The sequence below is a fragment of the Symphodus melops genome (genome assembly GCF_947650265.1).
Source record: "Symphodus melops genome assembly, chromosome: 23".
NCBI lineage: Eukaryota > Metazoa > Chordata > Actinopteri > Labriformes > Labridae > Symphodus > Symphodus melops.
Genome location: NC_136713.1, coordinates 4010198 through 4030155, shown reverse-complemented (window position 1 = coordinate 4030155; position 19958 = coordinate 4010198). Strand labels below are relative to the sequence as shown.

Genomic DNA, 19958 nt, shown 5'->3' with positions numbered 1-19958 from the left:
AACATTATCATCAATAATGTTAATGATGGCTCCCCTGTTTCATCTTCCAAGTAATTGCTGCAGTAAGTAGCCGAGCACGGCACAGTGCTGACCTGACCTCTGAACATCTCGCAGCATTAATTAAAGGCATCAGTAACACCTGTGTAGTCCATGGCGACAGCAATAAGACACATCTCATAACTCTACTGCTGCAAGATTTCTGACATTTAGTCTCCATTAGGCCAAGAGGAAATGATATGGACTCATAACGAAGCAATGTTATACAATATGATCAATAAAATGGCACCAATGAAAAGATCTGAACTGACAGTGTCTCTAGTCTTAGCTGGTGACAGCACCCTACAGTGTTTGGCCTTTCAACATTTCACCAGCAGCTGATTGAACCTCAGAGCATGTTGGAGTCTGCTGGGATGTAGGAATACTTTAGAGTTATCATCATAAGTGGCACACACTGTTTGTAAATGCAGCTTTCTCCTGCTGCAGGCACATGCTGAACCTCTCTGTCACAGTCACACAGGCTGGGATAGTTTTCCTTTTTAAGGCAGGTTTGGTAAAGCCACCCCCCCGAACAGCTTCACCATGTGAGGAAGATACAAAGCTCTGGAAGTCACCGTCCATCCCTGCATCCTCACATTGTTATGTCGTGAGATCACAGAGGAACGAACACAGGTCCTCTCATGTAAACAGGTTGTTCATTCACATGGATTATGACGTCTCAAACACTTGGTTAAACTCAGGGATGAAAACAGTTTTGGTCATGTTTTAAAGTACACAACAGCATTTGTACAATCCTTATCTTGATCACCTGCACTGATCCTCTTGGAGCACATTTCAAGATGTTCAGACCACACTGACAGACACTTTGCTTTTTTATCTAAACGAGACCACAGTCTTGGCATCGGATAGAGAGGGCTTAAAGTTCAACTGCACTCATTTTGCAAGGCAGGTTTCTGGAGTAATCAGTGTTGGGTCTGAGCAGTGGAAGGAGACACAGTAGTCTTTGTGGAGCAACAGAGGCTTGATGAAAGCACAATGCTGTGGTTGGGTTAGAACCAAAAGGATAATGTCTCGATTTATTTTGGCAGGGTTCGCTTGTGTTGTTTGAGTTTAAGTTTCAGACATTTCTATGACAACTAGTGCAACTTTGTCAGCGTCACACATTGTTAAAATGACTTCCTGGCTTAAAAATCTTGATAATTGGATACGAGGGAAGAAAAGGGGAGCAAGATGGAAGTGAGACAAATTATTAATTCATAAAGTGAAAGATAGGGAAGATGAGGGGGAGGAGAGCTGAAAATGGTAATACGGTGGGAAAAACTTTAGAAATGATGTAGAGAGGGAGTTGGCAGAAAATGAACAAGAGAAGAAGAAAAAGGGAGTGTGGGAGAAGGAGAAGGGTTGGAAGACAGAAAAGAAAAAGAAAAAAGTTGGATAGGTGAAAAAAGACAAACACAGAAGAGAGGGGGTCGAGAGCATCTCAGGGAGGGAAGTTTAAAGGGGGAGTTGTCAAAAAGAGAGGGAGGGGGTATCTACAAATAGTTGAGGATAGTAAGTTCTTCTTCAGTGCTCTCCTTAGCTGCAGCCCTGATCAGGCTCCGTCCATCATGGCCTCCTACAGCTCCTCAGCCCAAACCGCCTCCTCTTACCGCCGACACTTTGGCCATGGCAGCTACGCCTCCCCCTCGCTCAACCGCTCCATGCTGGGCCATGCTGGCAGCGGTGGGGGTCATGCCACCTCCAGGGTCTATGAGGTGACCCGGTCCAGCTCAACACCAGTCTACCGGGTCTCTTCCAGCTACCATGGGAAGCCTTTGGGGGCCTCCCGGGTCTCAGTCGGGCGCTCCTATGCCGGCATGGGTGAGACACTGGACTTTAGCCTGGCTGACGCCCTCAACCAGGAGTTCTTGACCACAAGGACCAATGAGAAGGCAGAGCTGCAACACCTGAACGACCGTTTTGCCAGCTACATTGAGAAGGTCCGCTTCCTGGAGCAGCAGAACCAGGCGATGTCTGTGGAGGTGGAGCGCCTGCGGGGACGTGAGCCAACACGCATCGCCGACCTGTATGAGGAGGAGATGAACGAGCTGAGGAGGCAGGTGGAGATCCTGACCAATCAGAGGTCACGCATAGAAGTGGAGCGAGACAACCTGATTGACGACCTGGACAAGCTCAAACTAAGGTAGGAGGGGCAATATGAAGAGTGTGTGTATGTCTCTTTAAGATGAGAGTCATGTGCATAAACGTGTGCGTCAGATCGTGTCGGGATGCTTCTTGTGTTGAAGACATTCGTCTGCTGCTGAATCTGAAGTCAGAACACTCTGCGAGAAGTTAACTATAAAAATGATTGATGAGTATCGTGCCTATTAAAAGAGTCTGACGTGCGCTCCTCCCTCACAAACGCCCCCCTCCACACGCTCAGCATGTTTACAGTGTGTGACTCTTTAAAAGGAGAGGAACGAGCTCCCACATATCTGCAGGACATCCAACGATCTGCCCTTTCTCTTCTTCTCTCTGTGCTTTACATCCAAGGTTTTATAAAGAGTCAGGGGGAGGACAAGTGATGACGATCAATGAAAGCTCCATCATGAGGATTAAAACACTTTTCCTCAGATCTGAATAAAAACGAGGGTTTATCCTGGGTTTAAGGTTTCTGTGCAGAGCTTTATACAGGGGAGTTTAATGGATGCAATATGGGAAGACTCTTCTTTGACGTCTCAGTGCATTTTGATTCAAGGATGGCTTAATAAATAAGACGAGCATCTGCTCAGTGCAAAAGAGGATTAAAAACCATCAGAAATGATGTGAACTTTTGTCTCTGGCATCACAGTGCAGATGATTCGTCTGAAAGAAATGCTTTTTTAGAAAAAGTAATTTTGCACTGATCTGCTGCAGACTCCAGGAAGAAATCCTTGAGAAAGAAGAGGCAGAAAACAACCTGGCTGCTTTCAGGGCGGTGAGTCTTTATAAAGTGCTCCAGTCAAGTGTTTTTTCACCATATCATACCAAGGGTTGTATGTTACGACATGACGAATCCACCAAACTGTTGCAGGATGTGGACGCTGCCACTCTGGCTCGTCTGGACCTGGAGAGACGCATCGAGACGCTGCAGGAGGAGATCGCCTTCCTGAAGAAGATCCATGAAGAGGTTCTCTCTTTCTTTCTCTCGAAAGGACAGCTTGACAATATGTACACTTTAATATAAGAGGGATCTCAACAAGTTCATTGAGATATTTGAAGGAATAGTGCAACATATAGGTTTAAATATTAATATATTTCTGACTAAAGACCAGTGAAAGTGTGCAGGAAAAAAGCTGGCTGTTGGCTCAGTTGTCGATGTTATTTCTTGGGTGAGCGCCCAGGAAATGAACTGAAGTCAGTGTAATGTTCACAGAAGTAATGGTGAGTTTGTGAGTGTTTCCAGCCTGCAGACTTCCCTGTGATAGCGACACCATGCCAAGTGGCTGCTGCAGTGTAAGTAGCGTGATTGCAAGCTTCTTCAGGGCTGCTATCAGAGTGTTGACGACGCAGCACCCACAGCTGCTGAGAGGTGCGCGTGGCTTCAGGGTGGATCCAAAAATATTGTGCTGCATAAGACGTCTGAAGAGAGCAGTTTGAGCTACATTTGACTACGTGTGAAGAATTCAGGAAGTTTAAACTACCCTTGTTAAATATCGGCTGGATCTTGTTAATAATTCTTCTCTGGTTGTTACTGGTTGGCAGTGATTCCCCCTTTAATCTCTTCTGAGCCAACACACACCCATCAATCCCCACAAAACCATCCACAGCACTGCTCTGACCTCCGTCTCACCTGACTCCTCCCCCCTCATCCTGCAGGAGATCCGCGAGTTGCAGACTCAGATGCAGGAGACTCAGGTGCAGATCCAGATGGACATGTCCAAACCGGATCTGACAGCAGCACTGAGAGACATCAGAGCCCAGTACGAAGGCATCGCTGCAAAGAACATAGCAGAGGCTGAGGACTGGTACAAGTCAAAGGTGAAACATGGAGGGATTGTTAACATTACAACATTGGAGGTTTTATTTTGCAAATGATAAATTATTAGAAAGATAGTTCCCTTTCTACATCGCAGAGGCATAAGCAGTAGTTCCAGGAATAACTGAGCTTTATCACTTCAGGTGTCCGACCTCAACCAGGCGGTGAGCAAGAACAACGAGGCCCTGAAGCAGGCCCGGCAGGAGACCATGGAGTTCAGACATCAGATCCAGGCTTACACGTGCGAGATTGACTCGCTCAAAGGCACCGTACGTCTCTGACACACAGCGATGACACATTCAATCTGTGCCTCATCATTTTCAAACACTTCTGTATGTCACACCTGTCTCTTCATCCAACCCAGAATGAGTCCCTGATGAGGCAGATGAGGGACATGGAGGACCGTCATGGACGTGATGCGGGTGGTTTCCAGGACACCATCACCCGGCTGGAGGCAGAGATCGCCAACATGAAGGATGAGATGGCACGCCATCTTCGAGAGTACCAGGACCTGCTGAACATCAAGATGGCCCTCGACATGGAGATCGCCACCTACAGGAAGCTGCTGGAAGGGGAGGAGAGCAGGTGATGCTGGAGGCAAAGGCCTGTCATGTGTTACAGGCAAACTGGAATCAGCTTCCTGGATATAAGAAAGCTTGATCATGACAGAATAATGATTAATGCATCCTGTTTTCAACACTTCTCTTTCTGTGTGTGCAGGATTACCCTGCCTGTGCAGAGCTACTCCACTCTGAGCTTCAGAGGTCAGAACACACCTGCTGTTCCTTGAACACACCACTAGAGGACATATTTCACTACAGCCAACATAAAGTCTAAAAATGATTCAGTGTACGGGACCAATGCACAGATCTGTTCACCTCCACATGGAGTGATCTGAGAGATGGAGGGACTGATTAATGATACAACATGACTTTTTGTCATCTTTATGTTGATGTGTTTCACAGAGACCAGCCCCGAGCACCAGCAGCGCTCCTCTGAGAAGCATTCAAAGAAAACCGTCCTCATCAAGACCATCGAAACCCGCGATGGAGAGGTAAAACACAGAAACACTTCAGCACGTACAGATCAGTTTGTTTTAACCATCTGACAGCCGCATGCTGTTTTCATATCACCAAGAAGGAATTTGTGATTTTTCCAAGTAAACGCCCCCACACACATGCACGGACTAGTTCACAGGGTGCCGCCTCCAAACAAACATCCTGTCCCATCTGAAACACACTACACCCACAGCTTCCTGGGAATACGTCACAGACGTGTTCACACAGGTCGCTCCTTCATATTTAATAAAAGCTCATTAGTCAGACTGTGTTTTACATCACCACCTCCCTGTGCAGCTCTGCAGACTGTTGATGACGTGTGCCGCTTTATTTTTCTACCTTTCGCAGTAAAGTCCCAACATTTGACACTTTTGGGTTTTTGGAACAAGAAAAAGAAATCAAAGCAGTCTGAAGTTTATTCAGAGAGCCTTTGTGCTGATATTTCTTCTACCTCTGAACATCTCATGACTCCCGTGTATCCGCCCTGCAGGTTGTAAGCGAGTCGACGCAGCACCAGCAAGACATCATGTAAGGATCTGCAGAAGATAAGAGAAGAAGAAACGCAGAGCACATCTTTCCTGCCCTGAGACAGAGAGGCGGAGATAACAAAACAGAAAAGATATACAAATAAAACCAGAAAAAATCATGACTGTAAAAAGTCATCATCATGGCCTCTACTGGTTTTGTTCAGAGGTCACTCATTAGTGAATATGAAGCAGGATGGGTTCTGGCTCTGCTTTTAGCTGAACACCAAAAACCTGTGTGCAGCTTTACATGAAAACAACATATCAAACATCGAAGACAGACTACAGGAGCATTTCAGGCAGCCTCCTCGTTTTGTTTAAAATGTCAAAAATAGACAGTTAAATTCAATCAGGAGCATTTATAATGAAAATACTGTGTGTGTGTGTGTGTGTGTGTGTGTGTGTGTGTGTTCGAGCTCATGAATAAAGGGACGCAGAAAGGACAGATAACATGAGAAGATAAAGAGATTAAAAGTGGTCTGGAGATGAAGCGAGAGAGAAGAGGTGATGAAACAAAGGACAGAGAGAGAAGAGGAGGAGGGGGCTTGTTTTCAGGGAAGGTCATCCCATCTGACCTTCAAATATTAATTGCTAATAAAAGTGAAGTTCTTGTTCCAGCTGATTGTTGAGCTTAAGGACGACTCAGACGCATTGATCGTGTACAGGCCCATAGGAACACATGCTTTAATAATCATAGTCATAATTCAATTAAAAAAAAAAAAGGCATGGAGTTGCCGGCCTACAGTGAAGACATTGCACTCTCCTTTACAGAGTGGAACTAGAAATAAATAAGTCAGTAAATAAATACATCCCACAGGAAAAGAACTTTTCTCAATTAAATTAGATTTCTAAGAAAAAGTAACAAAAAAAGTTAGTAAGTGCTGTGTTTATGTACAAATTTCACACTGATGCACATTATGGGGGGGGGGGGGTGATCAGTGGAGGCTTAAACGAAGCCGGGGGGGGGGGGGGGGGGGGCACAGAGGGGTCAGTTCATGCATTTCTGTTTCCCAGAGATGAATCTTATAAAAGGACCATACACATCCCCACGTTGTGTTTCTTTTAAAAAGGTCAAAGATTAAGTATTCACATTTTCACTGGTGACATAAACGTTATATCGTCCCGAATAAAGAAAATCAATGCACATGTTGGAAGGATTAGTCGGTCTAAGTACAAGTCGGTATGGCCACATTTATCAGTCACACCCGCTGAGCCTCATTTACACTCGCATCTCAGCCCGCACCACTTCAGAAAGGACGTTTTCTAATCAATCAATTGTCTTCACATTGTGAGATGTGAGCCGACACAAAGGTCGCTCGCCCGAGGTTTGATTTGTAGCTTCCACTTGATTTTAAAAATTGATTGCAGTGGGAAGTTCTTTGATTTCCTTGAAGTTTTGAAACGGCGAGGTGGAGACACTTTGAAAGAGCCAACTGAATTCATCCAAGGAAGGAGGAGTTAAATATGTGTTTCAGTGGAATCAAACTCTGCTGGGAATCTAAATAATGGGGTTCAGATTAACATTTTGCACTTCAGGGATTAAATTCAGGTTGTAAAAAGAAATATGGAATTTCTCCAAATCTTTTTCTGTATGTGTCATGTGAAACCTCGGCTGAGTGCCAGTGTAAATACGGCTTTCTTGTTGTCAGCTTAACGTAAATCCTCCTCATACATCCAGGCATCTGTGAAGACAACAAGCTGACATTTTTTACCCTGCTTATTGGAGCTCAATGGCTTCCCCCTTGAGAAATCCTTCTGTGATCAAATTTAATGCAAAAAAAAGCCACTGATGGGGGATCTGCCAGTAACCGCCCTCCCTTTGATGCACGGTGCAGTCCATGGAGGGGCAAGGCACCCGTTAAAAACAGATTCCCTCGCCAACGGGGAGCAGTTTATGCTTGAGGAAGTGCATTGTCCAGCACCAGGGGTGACGAAAGGTTTCCCAGCTTGAAGATCAGCATTAGAGACAACTCCCTCGTTTGTTGTTCAGATGGCACAGAGAGCAAATAAAAAGATCCCAGTTTCCATAAGAGGGCCCTTACTTCCATTTATAGATGATCTCTGTTGGACGTCTTAGATCCCTACAGGCTGAGGGACACGTTTCTTCTGCAGCATCAGTGGTGGAGACAGCACGCTTGACTCAGGCAAAGTCGTATTTAGGTTTTCATACAATGCCTGTGTTTAAACCTGAGGCGTGTTTGGACTGAAACTGCGATCCCTGATGGGTTTGATTTCAGCCGGGTACAGCAGGCTGCTCTCGGTTTTCACGTCAACCTTTAAGACTGTAGCGGCTCTTCATCATTTTCTAAGTGCATACAAGCAAGTGTGCATTTTTACCTACTGAGAGTCAGTGAAAAGAGGTAAACCAAACCTCTGCACCACACTGGAAACTTCAGTAAGAAGCCCAAATATAATTACTCAAAAATAAAATCTTGCATTTTGGGTTAATCCAGCCATGACTATGTTTTCTTTCTCTTAAGGGTGTGGCTAAACTCAGATAATGTTGTATTGAAACCCAGTGGTGGTTTGTTAGAACACAGGTGTGATTTCACCCTCGTGAGGTTGTGATTGTAGTCATGTGTCTCCCTTTTCAAGTGGTGTGTTCAGGTGAAGGAGTGGTCAGACCCGTAGTGACGGTCCTGCCGCTCCAGTGAGGGGTGCTGAGGGGCCACAGTCATAGCCAACATCCACCACGGTGTGAGGTCCTCCAACCAGCCGGCTGGGGAAGGGCTGCCCCTGCACCTGCCGCTCTCTGAAACTCTGGATGTAGCTCTGGATGTGGCAGAAGAGAATGAGAGCGTGAAAAAAATATAATGAACACAAGACAATAATAACAGGGAACACCAAAAACAACTACCAGCAACATGAAAAAAGAAAATATCAAGGCCCCTCACAGGCGATAGGACATCTGTGTCGTAGCGGCGTATGGGGTTGGGTTTGCGTCGGTAGGCGGGCTCAACATGGAGCTGTTTGGCCTGGTTGGAGGAGGTGGAGCCCTGCTGCTGCTGCTTCTTCTTCTTCTTACGATGGCGGTCATCCCGTTGACGAATCCTCATCACCTGCATCCTCCTCTGCTGCCGGCTGATGATGACTGCGGAGGACAGAGGGAGGTTAAGAAGTACACACATTTAGCTTCTACTTTTGTAATCAGCATGCACCCTTTTCCTCACCCTTAGTATGGGAGTAGCCCTCAGCCGTCACCTTCCATTGGATTATGACGCCCAGCAGGGTGAGTGCAGGCCACACCCCCAGCACCACCCACGTGATCCAGCATACAGGCTTTCCAGGAGCTGCTTTTATTCGCTCATACATGTACAGCACGAGGGCAAAGAGCTCCACAAAGTAGTCCACTGCTACAGTGATGACTGCTGCACCGAACATAGCTGTAGACAGCGTGGTGAAGAGGCGCTGCCACTGCAGGGTAAGCACGGCAAACAGCATGCCCAAGCCAAGCAGCACGCCCAGGGGCACCCAGACGGAGCGTGGCGGGCTGTCGGTAAGCTCCTCCATTCCCACCAAGGTGGCCACAGCCACCAGCAGGCCCAGCAGCAAGCCCACCATAAACAGGCCAACGCTGCGGACCAGCATGGTGACCAGGCCACAGAGCGTGCCGATGCCAAGGCCGATGCCCACTGAGGCCTCCACGCTCAGCTGGGTGTCCAGCACGCGCTCCTTGTAGCAGAGCATGAAGATGACGACAGAGCCAAACATCAGTCCTGTCAGAAACATCACAGCTTTGAAGCAGCGATAGCCTGAAGTCAAAAGAAGAAAGCTTATTACACGACTGTAAAATGAAGAAATGAATCCACTGCAGCATCAGTGCGAAAAGCTTCAGACCCACCAAAGAAGCAGTAAATAATGCCGAAGAGACAGCACATGGAGCAGACCACAGAGGGAACCACCTTGTAGCGGCCAGCAGAGTCCCCGCAGCCATCCAGTCGCTCAGGACTTAGCTCCTGGTCAGGATGGGCCAGCATCGTATCCAGGGTGGTCGCCATGGTGACCAGGGCGCCAGAGAGGAGAGGCGGAGGATGAGAGGAGATCAGGTGGGAGGCGAGGGACAGGGGAGGTTATGGGGCACCACCCAGCCGCATATGTTCTCCTGTCGAATAGAGGGGAGGGAAAATCACCTTCATCATCATCATCATCATCATCACCACCACGCTGCTGAACGTTCATGAAAACGCCTCATAATGTCCGCTGTCTTTAAAATCTCTGCATGCTCCAAATATCGCCTTTATTGTACAGCATCACTCTTACAACTGACGGGATTATTCCACACTCACTTTGGCAGTGAAGTGCTTAAAATTCAAACAGCTTACCCATGAAAAAGGATTAACAACCCTGCCAGGAACATCGACAAAGAAGAGTTACACTTTTAATAAAGTGGCTTTAAATCCGCAGTCCGATAAAATCATTTTGTTTGGAGTCCACACACACGCACACGCACACACACACACACACACACACACACACACAGAGTTTGGCATCCCGACAGCGGAAACAGAAGATAATAATAGCCCAGATAACAGGAGGTGTTTGAGCTGGGTGGACGAGGGCAATCAAAGCAGCTCTCTCTCTCTCTCTCTCTTTCTGCGTTTCATTCAGGAGACATTTAAAGGGCTGTTGCTACTTTTTTTTCATTCATAATTATGTGCTTGAGTTCATCTCATTCTCTATTCTCACAGAGCCGTCTGTCCTCTTGCTTTCTTTACGTTTCCTTTCCCTTTGTTTACCTTCCTGTTAGCTCCTCTGTAAATAAATGTGCCTGGATTTGCCGTCTTTGTTTGTGTGTTTTTCTTTTCTTTACATCTGTCAGAGACCTGCAGCAGCACTGCGTGTCCTGACGTGCCTGCTGAAGCTCTCCTTCTTTCACCCTGCTGTCCTCCTTCAAATCCTCCTCAGTCTGTTTCACTCAGCTGCACCTTCATAAAAGGCTTTGTTTCATCAAACCACTGAATATTACACAGAGTCATGTCGGTGTATTCTACGAGAAGAGACGGGGCATGAGTATAGCTTCTACTCAAAAACACACATGATAGATGCATGTCGAACATACTAAGAACAGTTACACATGAACAAAACACAACAATGGAGAAGGATGCTCACTTTACACTTTCACCTCCTTCCCTCGCTCCCTCCCGTCGGCTGTTTTTCTTCTCTCCATCTCGGGGTGAGCTCGGTTCAGTCTGACTGTGGAGGGTTTCTGGGTCAAAGTTGCTTATGCAACTCTCGTCTGGGGAACTTTGCTCTCAGATAGTCATGAGCTCTTCTATCCCTCTTTCCCTCATATCCTCCCTTTAATTCTCGCTTCCTTTGCTTCCTTTCTCTCACACATCCTACCTAATCTTCCTTCACTGAGGCCTTTGCTCTACTTTCTCCTCCTTGCTCCCACGCTCGTCACTCCTCCCGTCTCTTGTTAAACTTCTCCCAGAGGATTGAGTCATGGAGAGGTGAATCATGATGATTAAAATGTGCACACTAACAACACCCATGTACTTCTTAACATGCTCTATCTTGTTTGTTTATTATTTTAGTTATTTTATTTTAGTTATTTTTGCTCACATGCGAATCCTGGTGTTTGGAAGCAGCAGGAGGAACTTTAAAGTTGTATTCTGTCAGCGCAGCCGTTCAATACATACTTTTGTTCCACTGCTTTGAGGCAGAAGACAAAAGAAAGTGAAATGAGGGACAGTAACTGTGCTGCAGACAAATGACTGAGGTTGTAGAAAACTATGTCGGCTGTATTGTGCTTGTTTGACACAGAATCATTTGCATAATAATAGAAACAGTGAGTTGGAAGAGGCTGATAAAGACTTCACACACACATGCAAAAGCACTGGCAATCCTCCAACACACACACACACACTCTCTCACTGAACACACATTCTTTCCACATTTTTATCCAAACATGTCGTATTAATAATCATCTCTCAGAAGAAGATTACCAGGTCATGGCCGAGTGAACCCGTGTGTGTGTGTGTGTGTGTGTGTGTGTGTGTGTGTGTGCTAAGGCTTTAAGCTATTTTGTCCTGCAGATCAAAACGTGTAGTTTTTATGTTTGCAGGCAGAGATCAAATAAAACCAGCACAGAGCAGCTTCCCGATCAGCTGCAGGAACAAAACAACAACATCGCTCTTCTCCTCCCGACCGGCTTCCTGTCTGTTGCCATGACTACACAAGGATGCTGTTGGCTCTTGTCCAAAGCCTGACCAATGAAAGCGCAGCTTAAATTCCCATAGCAACAGCATGAGAGCCAATCAATGGCCTTGTCTGTTTCCTCCGACTGTGTTCATATGTATGGAGTATACAGCTGGTTTATTGTTCTATATTATATCTGCTGTGTTTAAAAAGGTCAAAAAATAGACAAAGTAAATATGCGTTTCAAATAAAGTTAAAAAAGTGAAGCCTCACACGTTCAAAGGGCTGGAGACCTTTTCTGCAGTGTTCCCTCTCCTCTGTCTCCGCTCATTTCCTGACATCTCTCGATGATGCTCTCTCCCATAATGAGCCTCCAAATGATTCATAGTGTCCAAGGAGAAAGATGCAACCACTTGTGAAAGCAGCCACATTCTCTAACTCGTCGTCTGTCTGTCAGATGGAGTGTGAAGGTCTTTGATATTTTCAATTTGGTGCAAAGACTTTAATCGTTCCAATGAATAAAACAGGTTTTCAATCAGCTGCCGACAATGAAATGAAAACAAAAAAAGTCAAATCTCTCCCCTTCACTGGAAAAGCCAACACAGAGGTTCAAAGTTAAAGTTGAGCCTGGTTCAGCAGGATCAGCCAGTCAGACCAGGACACACTGACACAGATGTGCAGGCGCTCCCCGTGATGACATCATCAGTCTGTGGCAGCTGAAAACAAGACGAGGCCGTTTCATGAATAAAAACACAACGTCTATTAATACCCAGACGGGATGAGAAGCACATGCTGCATCAGGTCTGACCTACATGTCCAAGTCTACATCCCAGCTCGCCGCCCTTTGTATCACAGCTCCGTCTCTGCAGGGATGAAGCAGTGTGAGTTTATCACATGTTGCATACGTGTCATCATGTCAAGAACATCTTGTCATGTGTGTGCTTGTTCACATGTGGCATGCTCTGAAAACAAGGTGGATGTCTTCAAGGGCTTGCAGGAAATTCTGACAAAGAACTTTTACACACACACACACACACACACACACACACACACACACACACACACACACACACACACACACACACACACACACACACACACACACACACACACACACACACACACACACACACACACACGCACGCACGCACGCACGCACGCACGCACGCACGCACGCACGCACGCACGCACGCACACACGCACGCACATCACCATCCTGCAGCTCCGTGTTGATGCTGCACAGAGTCAATCAGTCAGGTTGGGATATTTCAGAGGGCAGTTCAATGTCATGCTTACAGCGTGGTTGAAAAGAGTTTTTCATCCACGTGGCGACTATTTTTAGACCCCTCAAACTCAGCTTGTTCCATAACTCCACATAAAGTGAACACAAGTTTCATCAGTCTTTGCTTCGAGCGTGGAAGAAAAGACCATTTATAAGTGAAATGACTGAAACAGAGCGCCGACAGGAAGAGTCCACTGCTGTAAGAGAAGTCTATATCTGTACTTCAAATCATTTCTGCTCCTGTGATCATGCCTTACATGAGTCTAAAAGACTTTTCTTTCACTAAATATGCAGACACTGATTCATTCATGCATTGTCAGAGAACATCTGCAGAGGTGAAGCCTTTCAGACTGCTTATTTACACTCACTCTGTGTGTTTGATGGCATTTTCAGTGTGTTGTTTTGTCACCTCCATGACTTCTGAGCATCACATTTGAGCATCTGTCTCTTGATCAGTCTGCGACACGCTCAGCGTTTTTCTCATGTCAGCTTGTGCTGCGAGCACAGAGGGCTGTGTAGCTTTCATAACTCTGTGACTCATGCAATCTGTTCATGATGTATTTTTTTATCATTTGTTCCAAATTCTCCTCCCCTTTTGGTTTGAGACAGACAGAGAGCACGGACAGCCAGCTGAACCTCGAGTCTGTAAGAAATGAATTTACTCGAATGCAACAAGTGCCCGTCTCATCTGTTGATGTGTCACATTTGAAAACAACAACTAACAAATGTGACTATGTGTGTATCACAGGTGTGACTGACGCTGAAAGCCTGGATAACACTGAGTACTGTGGGAGTGAGGTGACTGATCCTGGGCCTGCTGCTGTGTGAGCTTCCAGCTGTGCAGAAAAAACAAACACACATCGATCCAACCTTCAAAAACAGAACCCCGGAGAAATACCACAAAGATTCATGAAAAGACTCGTCTGAGGTAAAGATGGAGGATAAGGAGGGGAAAAGTAAACCTGCACAGTGAAAAACAACAAGGAAACAGCAGCAGACATCAGAGGCTGAGGAAACAGTCTGTCAACAGATTTTGTGAAGGAACGTTATTTGTTTTGGTTTTTTTAGATTTTAGATTCATGGAAAATGTAACTTCCATCATTTCTGTCCCATCAGAGGAAGACAACAATTCCCATGAGTCCCTGCTACTGTCCAATCTTATCAAACAACATTTTCTGTTACAGTTTTGATGGAGGATCTCATCGAGGCAGACATACTATTACTATACTATACTGTTAATAAAAACAGGTGTTCAGCAGTCAGTGATGTTTAAGAAGAAGCAAAAGTCCCATCAGGATCAAACTTAACTGATGTTCATGATCAGGACATATAATCTATACCCAGGCCGACATCCAGAGGACAGACTCAGGGACCAATACTAAGCTGATCTCAGGTCCATCCCTCTCTCCATCACTGACCTGAAAGATGAGCCGGTGTGACCGAGGCTGCAACATGTCCAAACCTCTCCTCCCTCAACGATCGTGTCCGAGTGCCGGCAGCTTCATGAGAAAATGAGCCGGAGCACATGATGCAGACAGAGCTCTCTCTGTCTCCCAGTGCTGCTCATCCAAGGTAACAGGCTGGTGGGAGAGCTGCCAGAGTCAGGCCCGCTCATGACGAGCCCCGAGCCAGCTGCCAGCGTCCCACCGCTCACACACCAAGGCCCAGTTTGTCACAGACGACATGTCAGCTTCCGGCAAAGACCGGCTGCTGACGTCATGGGCTCTGCAGTTAACCTATCTATCATCTCCTGCACATGTCAATCAATACTGGCTGGGCTTACAGTGGAAACGTGAGCGTGTGCAGGGGCAGCGTGTGTGTGTGTGATCACGTGTCTGAGTCAGGCATAAAGCAGGTCAGAACATGACATGACTCAACAGCTCCCAGACGACAGAGGAGTTCTGCTTTCCAGGGAACGATGGACACGTTTTCATCACTTCAGTCATCTTCAGAGACGATGAAGAGATTTGCTGCCTTTTTGGTCATTTACAGCAGACAATAAGAGTCAATGGGTTTTGTACAAAAGAAGCAAAGACTTCAAGCCGAGCTCTGTGAAACTGTGATGAGCATGTTCTGATTTATCCATTTCAATGAGAAAATAATCTGCTGATCAATTGTTGACAGTCACTTACAGGTCTGAACTAAAGTCATGAGCAAAGAACAAAGTATGATCAAGTGTTTGCTCCTTGCCTGTGGATCGTGACTCACCTCAGAACTACAACATAACGATGAATATTATTTACAGCAAGCAGCGGCTCTCACCCACAGACACCTACGCGGCTCCGATAGCATGGAGGCACGTGCGGCGGCGCAGAGAGGCCGAGGCGTTCTCACACCTCCTCAGACACTCAGCTAGCAGCTTACGTAAGGCTCAGAGTGAATGGGCTGCTCCAGTTAGGAAACCAAATGGAGCAGATGCTGTTTCCTCTGATTTGACAGAATGTGGAGAATCTGCTGAGAAAAAGAACCAGAGAGAGGAAGAGAGAGGGAGGAGGAGGAGGAGGAAGACACTGGGGTCTTTGTCCATGACAGACACTGACTCCTGGTAAAACATATTTCAGGCCATAAGAGAAGAGGAAAGGTTCCCTTGGTACGTGTTTTTGCTTGATAACTCATCTTTACGTCACTGACATATAAAGATCTAAAAGGTTCTTTTCTTACATGTCACTTTCTTTGTTTGAGCTGTAGGAAGAAGAGAAATAGAGCTGGTCTTCACTTTGATCTCTGTTCCATCAGAGCAGCACTGATAATCCTTGTCTCTGTTTGGTCTGCTCGCCGCTGATACACACATAATGAGATTGGACTGAATGTTGAGCGGCCGGAGACAAGGTCATGCGAGCTGTGGATTAACAGCAGGCCTTTTACAATCTCTCCGCGCTGACACCTTCTGTCTGCACTGAAGTCCACAGGTTCCTCTCAGGTGACTTCACACCTGCTGCAGCATGTCTCAGGCTTCCACCAACCAAAAACCATCACCTCCTAGCATGAAGGCTTCTCTTCTTCACGTCCTCTAAATGCTGCGATTCAGGTTGACTGAATAGCTACAGAGCAGCTCGCTGTTCCCTCGTCTGCCGCCACCCTGCAGGAGCCGCACAGGAATATCAATGATGCCTGCTCCCCTGGAGGAGAAACTGAAGGCACAGTCAGAGCTCCGCTTCTTTATCTGAACTTCTATCACTTCACATGAACAACATGAACATTTTATTTGAAGCTCTCCAAAACAGACTGAACTCTCCTGCAGCACAAAATGGAGCATCTTGTTTATACATAATCATAAGATTTATTTTGGTCAAGTTATAGTCTTGTTGTGTTGGGGGATGTCATAGCATCTGTCATAGCATCACTTTGTGTTTCTGGGTGAATGAAGGGGCCTTCTTCCTAAACATCGGTCTGAACTCTTTGTTTCACTCATGTGCGGAAACTGAACAGCAGCAGAGTTCTGTTGCTTTTAGCAATGTGCTAACATTTGTTTGCTCATAAGTAATGAAAGGAAGGCGGCCAGTGCCTGACACGTGCAGGAATAACCCATGATGCTCTCTGCTCGCCCTTTCATGACGCCTCCAACAGCAATGTGGTGTGTGATCACACAGCAGGAGGGTCAATACTTCTCATCAGCCTCATTATTTATCTCACCAACGCTTCAGCTAGAGACGATAATGAAGCAGTGAGACTTTGTGCTCTGTAGCTTCCACTGCTCCATTTTGAAGAATCAGGTTTGACCCTAAACTTTAATTCACTGCATGATGCAGCGAGGCAGAACGTGATGCTGAAAGCTCATAGAATAGAAAATCATCTGTAGGATATTTGCACAAGTTTACAAACTCAACAACATATAAGACACTTCAGTCTGATCTGATCAAAACAAAACAAGCAGCGTTTGAGAGGGAACTAAAACCTTCACGACCATAGGATTCTGGAGTGTAAGCAAACTAATCTTGGACACGTTTCAAACTCTATGCTGCATGTTTTGATGGTGCAGAAGGGCCGAGCAGCAGTCCAGACGCTCATCAGTTCTGCCTCCCTGCACCTGTCACCTCATCAACAAGCTCCCATCCTCTGAACCAACATCTGGCCTCAGCCGCCCGCAGGTCTCAGCGCACCGTGTGAGACTGTACACTCATTAGCTCACGTCTGTCCCGTCATCGCTGTTCGACCCTGAACGCCTCATAGCAAACTCTGACATGAACTCCACGCTGGCTGCAGCTTCTCTCACAGCTGCTCATGCTGTTGCAATACAGACAGAAACAGTGAACATGAAATGGGCCAGCAGCCCTGCTTGAAGTTTGAGCTGAGACTGGACTTCTTTAGATCATGGTGAAGCTGCAGCAGCCGGAGAATAAACCAGCAGACTCAGACAGACAGGAAAGAGGAGAGGAGGAGCAGCTCCATGCTGAAGATGTTGACCCACTCCTGGATCTGAGGCGACATGTTTTCATTCCTCCAGTGAGGCTGCAGAGCTCGAGCTGCGCCGCCTGACTGCTCTGATAAGACGGCGTGCTGACACTCAGCGAATACACAAAGAGCTTTGCAGCGCCGTCGAAAGGCTTTTTATCAGACAGCTGCTCTCACGGTTTCATAACTTCAGTCTGTACAGCTCGCAACACGTCAGGACTTCTGAGATAAAATGTCTCTCTTCACTTTGACTTCTCTTCTCCTGCTTCAGTAAGCAATTTCCTACGTTACCCAGAAGGCCTTTAGAGGTCTTCGTGGGAGCATCAATCCAGTTCACTTGCACTGGATTATAGATGATGGTACATCAGTAAACGTCAGAATTCTTCAATCAGAATTCAACCTGGGTTGTTGTTGCTGCAATGCATTCTGGTCTATTTCCTGCCCCCAGAGGTGTGCAAATGGCATGATTACTCGTCTGACAGGTTTGTCCCTGTGGCAAAGGCAGAGACGTTTCAAATACAAATCACAACTAAGATGCATCATGGGAAATGTAGGATTGAGTGTTGTGAATGGGCTCAGGATAGATTCTCCGCTGCTTCAGCTTTTTCTACTTTTTCTAATCTAATCACCTGAAAAAGTAGTCAAGTATTTTGTCAGACGAGTCCCTTCAAAAGATAATCTTGTAGCACATTTCAGAGAGCTCTGGAACATCTGAGGACAAATGCATGGGACCTTACATCGTCTAAAATTAACCTAATTAATATGACAGACATCATTAAAGTGTGAGTTATCTTAGTTTAAGAGATGATGCACCCAGTCTGAAGAGAAAAGCAGTAAACACAGAGTCCGACATTATTCTCTCACCGGCTTCACGTCAAACTAATGAAAGAGGTGAACTCAAACGCACCATGCAGAGAGGACCCACGGGTGCCTCCAACCTCCAGAGCCTGTCACAGATCCAGATCCATCACCAGAAATAGTTCATCCTGGGCCTTTTAACCCGTAACAGGTGTCTTTCATTATCAGCCTCTGGATGTTTCCTATGATTACTAGTTTATTAGTACATCTGCTGATTACTAGATTACAATTACAGATTTATGTAAATGTTGTCTGAACAAAAAAATCCAACAACAATGTACAGAACAGTGGAAAAAATAAAAATCTCACAGCTGAGCGGCTTAAACAGAGAATTTTAATTCCAGATTTGGCAGCAGGGTTTAATGAGCCCAGTTATCCTGTATTACAGGGATATTAAACCTCGCTCAGTTTAAAACTGGTCCGAAATTTGTTTAAGACCCCTTCAGGAACCTCTCGAGAGCTCACTCTTCAGATAATGTGTGTTAGTCCTGTAAACACATCATCTATTTATCCATCCATCTGCTGTGGACAGCAGCAATTGACTCAGACAGATGATCGACTCTGATTTAGCCATCCGGGTCACACATCACCGCGCGCCACCGCGCGCAGCCGGCTGACCTCAATTACAGACACAAACACACCCATGTTGCGTTCAGGAACCCTGGCCTCACCTCCCGTTGATTTGACATTAAATTCCCCTGTTTCATCTTGTGCCATATACAGGTGTGTGTGTGTGTGCGTGCGTGTCTGAGACAAAAGGGACGCACGGTGCGCGTCTATCGGCCACTCACCATCATCCCCGACAGGTTGACGCGTCTCTTCCGCGTTTACATGACGACAAAATGAGCCTCCTGGGCACGAAACAGCGACCATTTTCAACGTTTCCTTGCTCCACTTGCGTGTGTTCCCCTCGCTGTGGAGCTCCGTCTCTGCCCGGTAGACTGCAGGGCGGTGGATCCCCGACCTGACTAGTCCTCCATGGGGGAGAAACACGTTAAAACCGGGCTAAATGAACAGTTACCCGGGTGACATTCCGGATAAAAAGCAGAATTGTATGTGCAGAATGTGAATAAGAAGAGGAGCATCCAGGTTGTGGTCCGGTCTGGATGGATGGATGGATGGATGGATGGAGGTGACTGAGCCTCACTGTGCGTCGGAAACAGAAAGTGGCCTCCGCTGTAAAAAGTGACGGTCCAGACCTGAGAACGGCTGCATCACGTTTACTGACTGAGCTGGAAAAAAACATACAAGTCAGGAAATTCAGCAGCGACTCCCTCTGGCTGATGATTTAAAGGCATCTCAAATATCACCAAATACATTGACGATACAGATTTCCTCATCGATCAATCTTTCCAGCGTTAAACCTTTTAAAAAAACACATCTGATCATATAGACTAACATTTAAATGCATAATGTTGGCCTTTTTAATGCTGGAATTGATCAAATAACTAAATCCTATATTTAAATCCAACATAAAGGTGCTAAAGAGTTGATAACTTTTATGGTACTTTGCATTAACTTCACTGCCTCTTATAATTAAACTTTGAATTTATCTTTTACTACAGTTAATGAATTCAACATTTTAAGGGTAGATTTATTGTTAATATACCTAAATGTGTTTCTATTTAGTGTTCTTGTGTAAATCTAAAACCTCCAGCAGCACGTGATCAAACATCCCTCCGCGCGCACTCTTAAAATAAAGCCTCTTG

At 46.0% G+C, this 19958-nt stretch overlaps 2 protein-coding genes across 2 annotated transcripts; one reads left to right on the top strand and one right to left on the bottom strand.

The window, feature by feature from the left end:
* The first annotated feature begins 1077 nt into the window (after nt 1-1077).
* Nucleotides 1078-5714, top strand: desmb (desmin b). The gene is made up of 9 exons (XM_079336476.1): nt 1078-2179; nt 2893-2953; nt 3050-3145; nt 3835-3996; nt 4138-4263; nt 4359-4579; nt 4715-4758; nt 4960-5048; nt 5543-5714. The coding sequence occupies exons 1-9, from the start codon at nt 1605-1607 to the stop codon at nt 5582-5584; spliced, it is 1416 nt and encodes a 471-aa protein (XP_079192602.1). The 5' UTR covers nt 1078-1604; the 3' UTR covers nt 5585-5714.
* Nucleotides 5715-7663: 1949 nt separating this feature from the next.
* tmem198ab (transmembrane protein 198ab) lies at nt 7664-19562 on the bottom strand. The gene is made up of 5 exons (XM_079336814.1): nt 19041-19562; nt 9418-9678; nt 8747-9328; nt 8471-8667; nt 7664-8348 (listed from the first exon to the last, which is right to left on the bottom strand). Exons 2-5 carry the CDS (start codon nt 9572-9574, stop codon nt 8196-8198), a joined length of 1089 nt encoding a protein of 362 aa, XP_079192940.1. The 5' UTR covers nt 9575-9678; nt 19041-19562; the 3' UTR covers nt 7664-8195.
* Between the last annotated feature and the right edge of the window lie 396 nt (nt 19563-19958).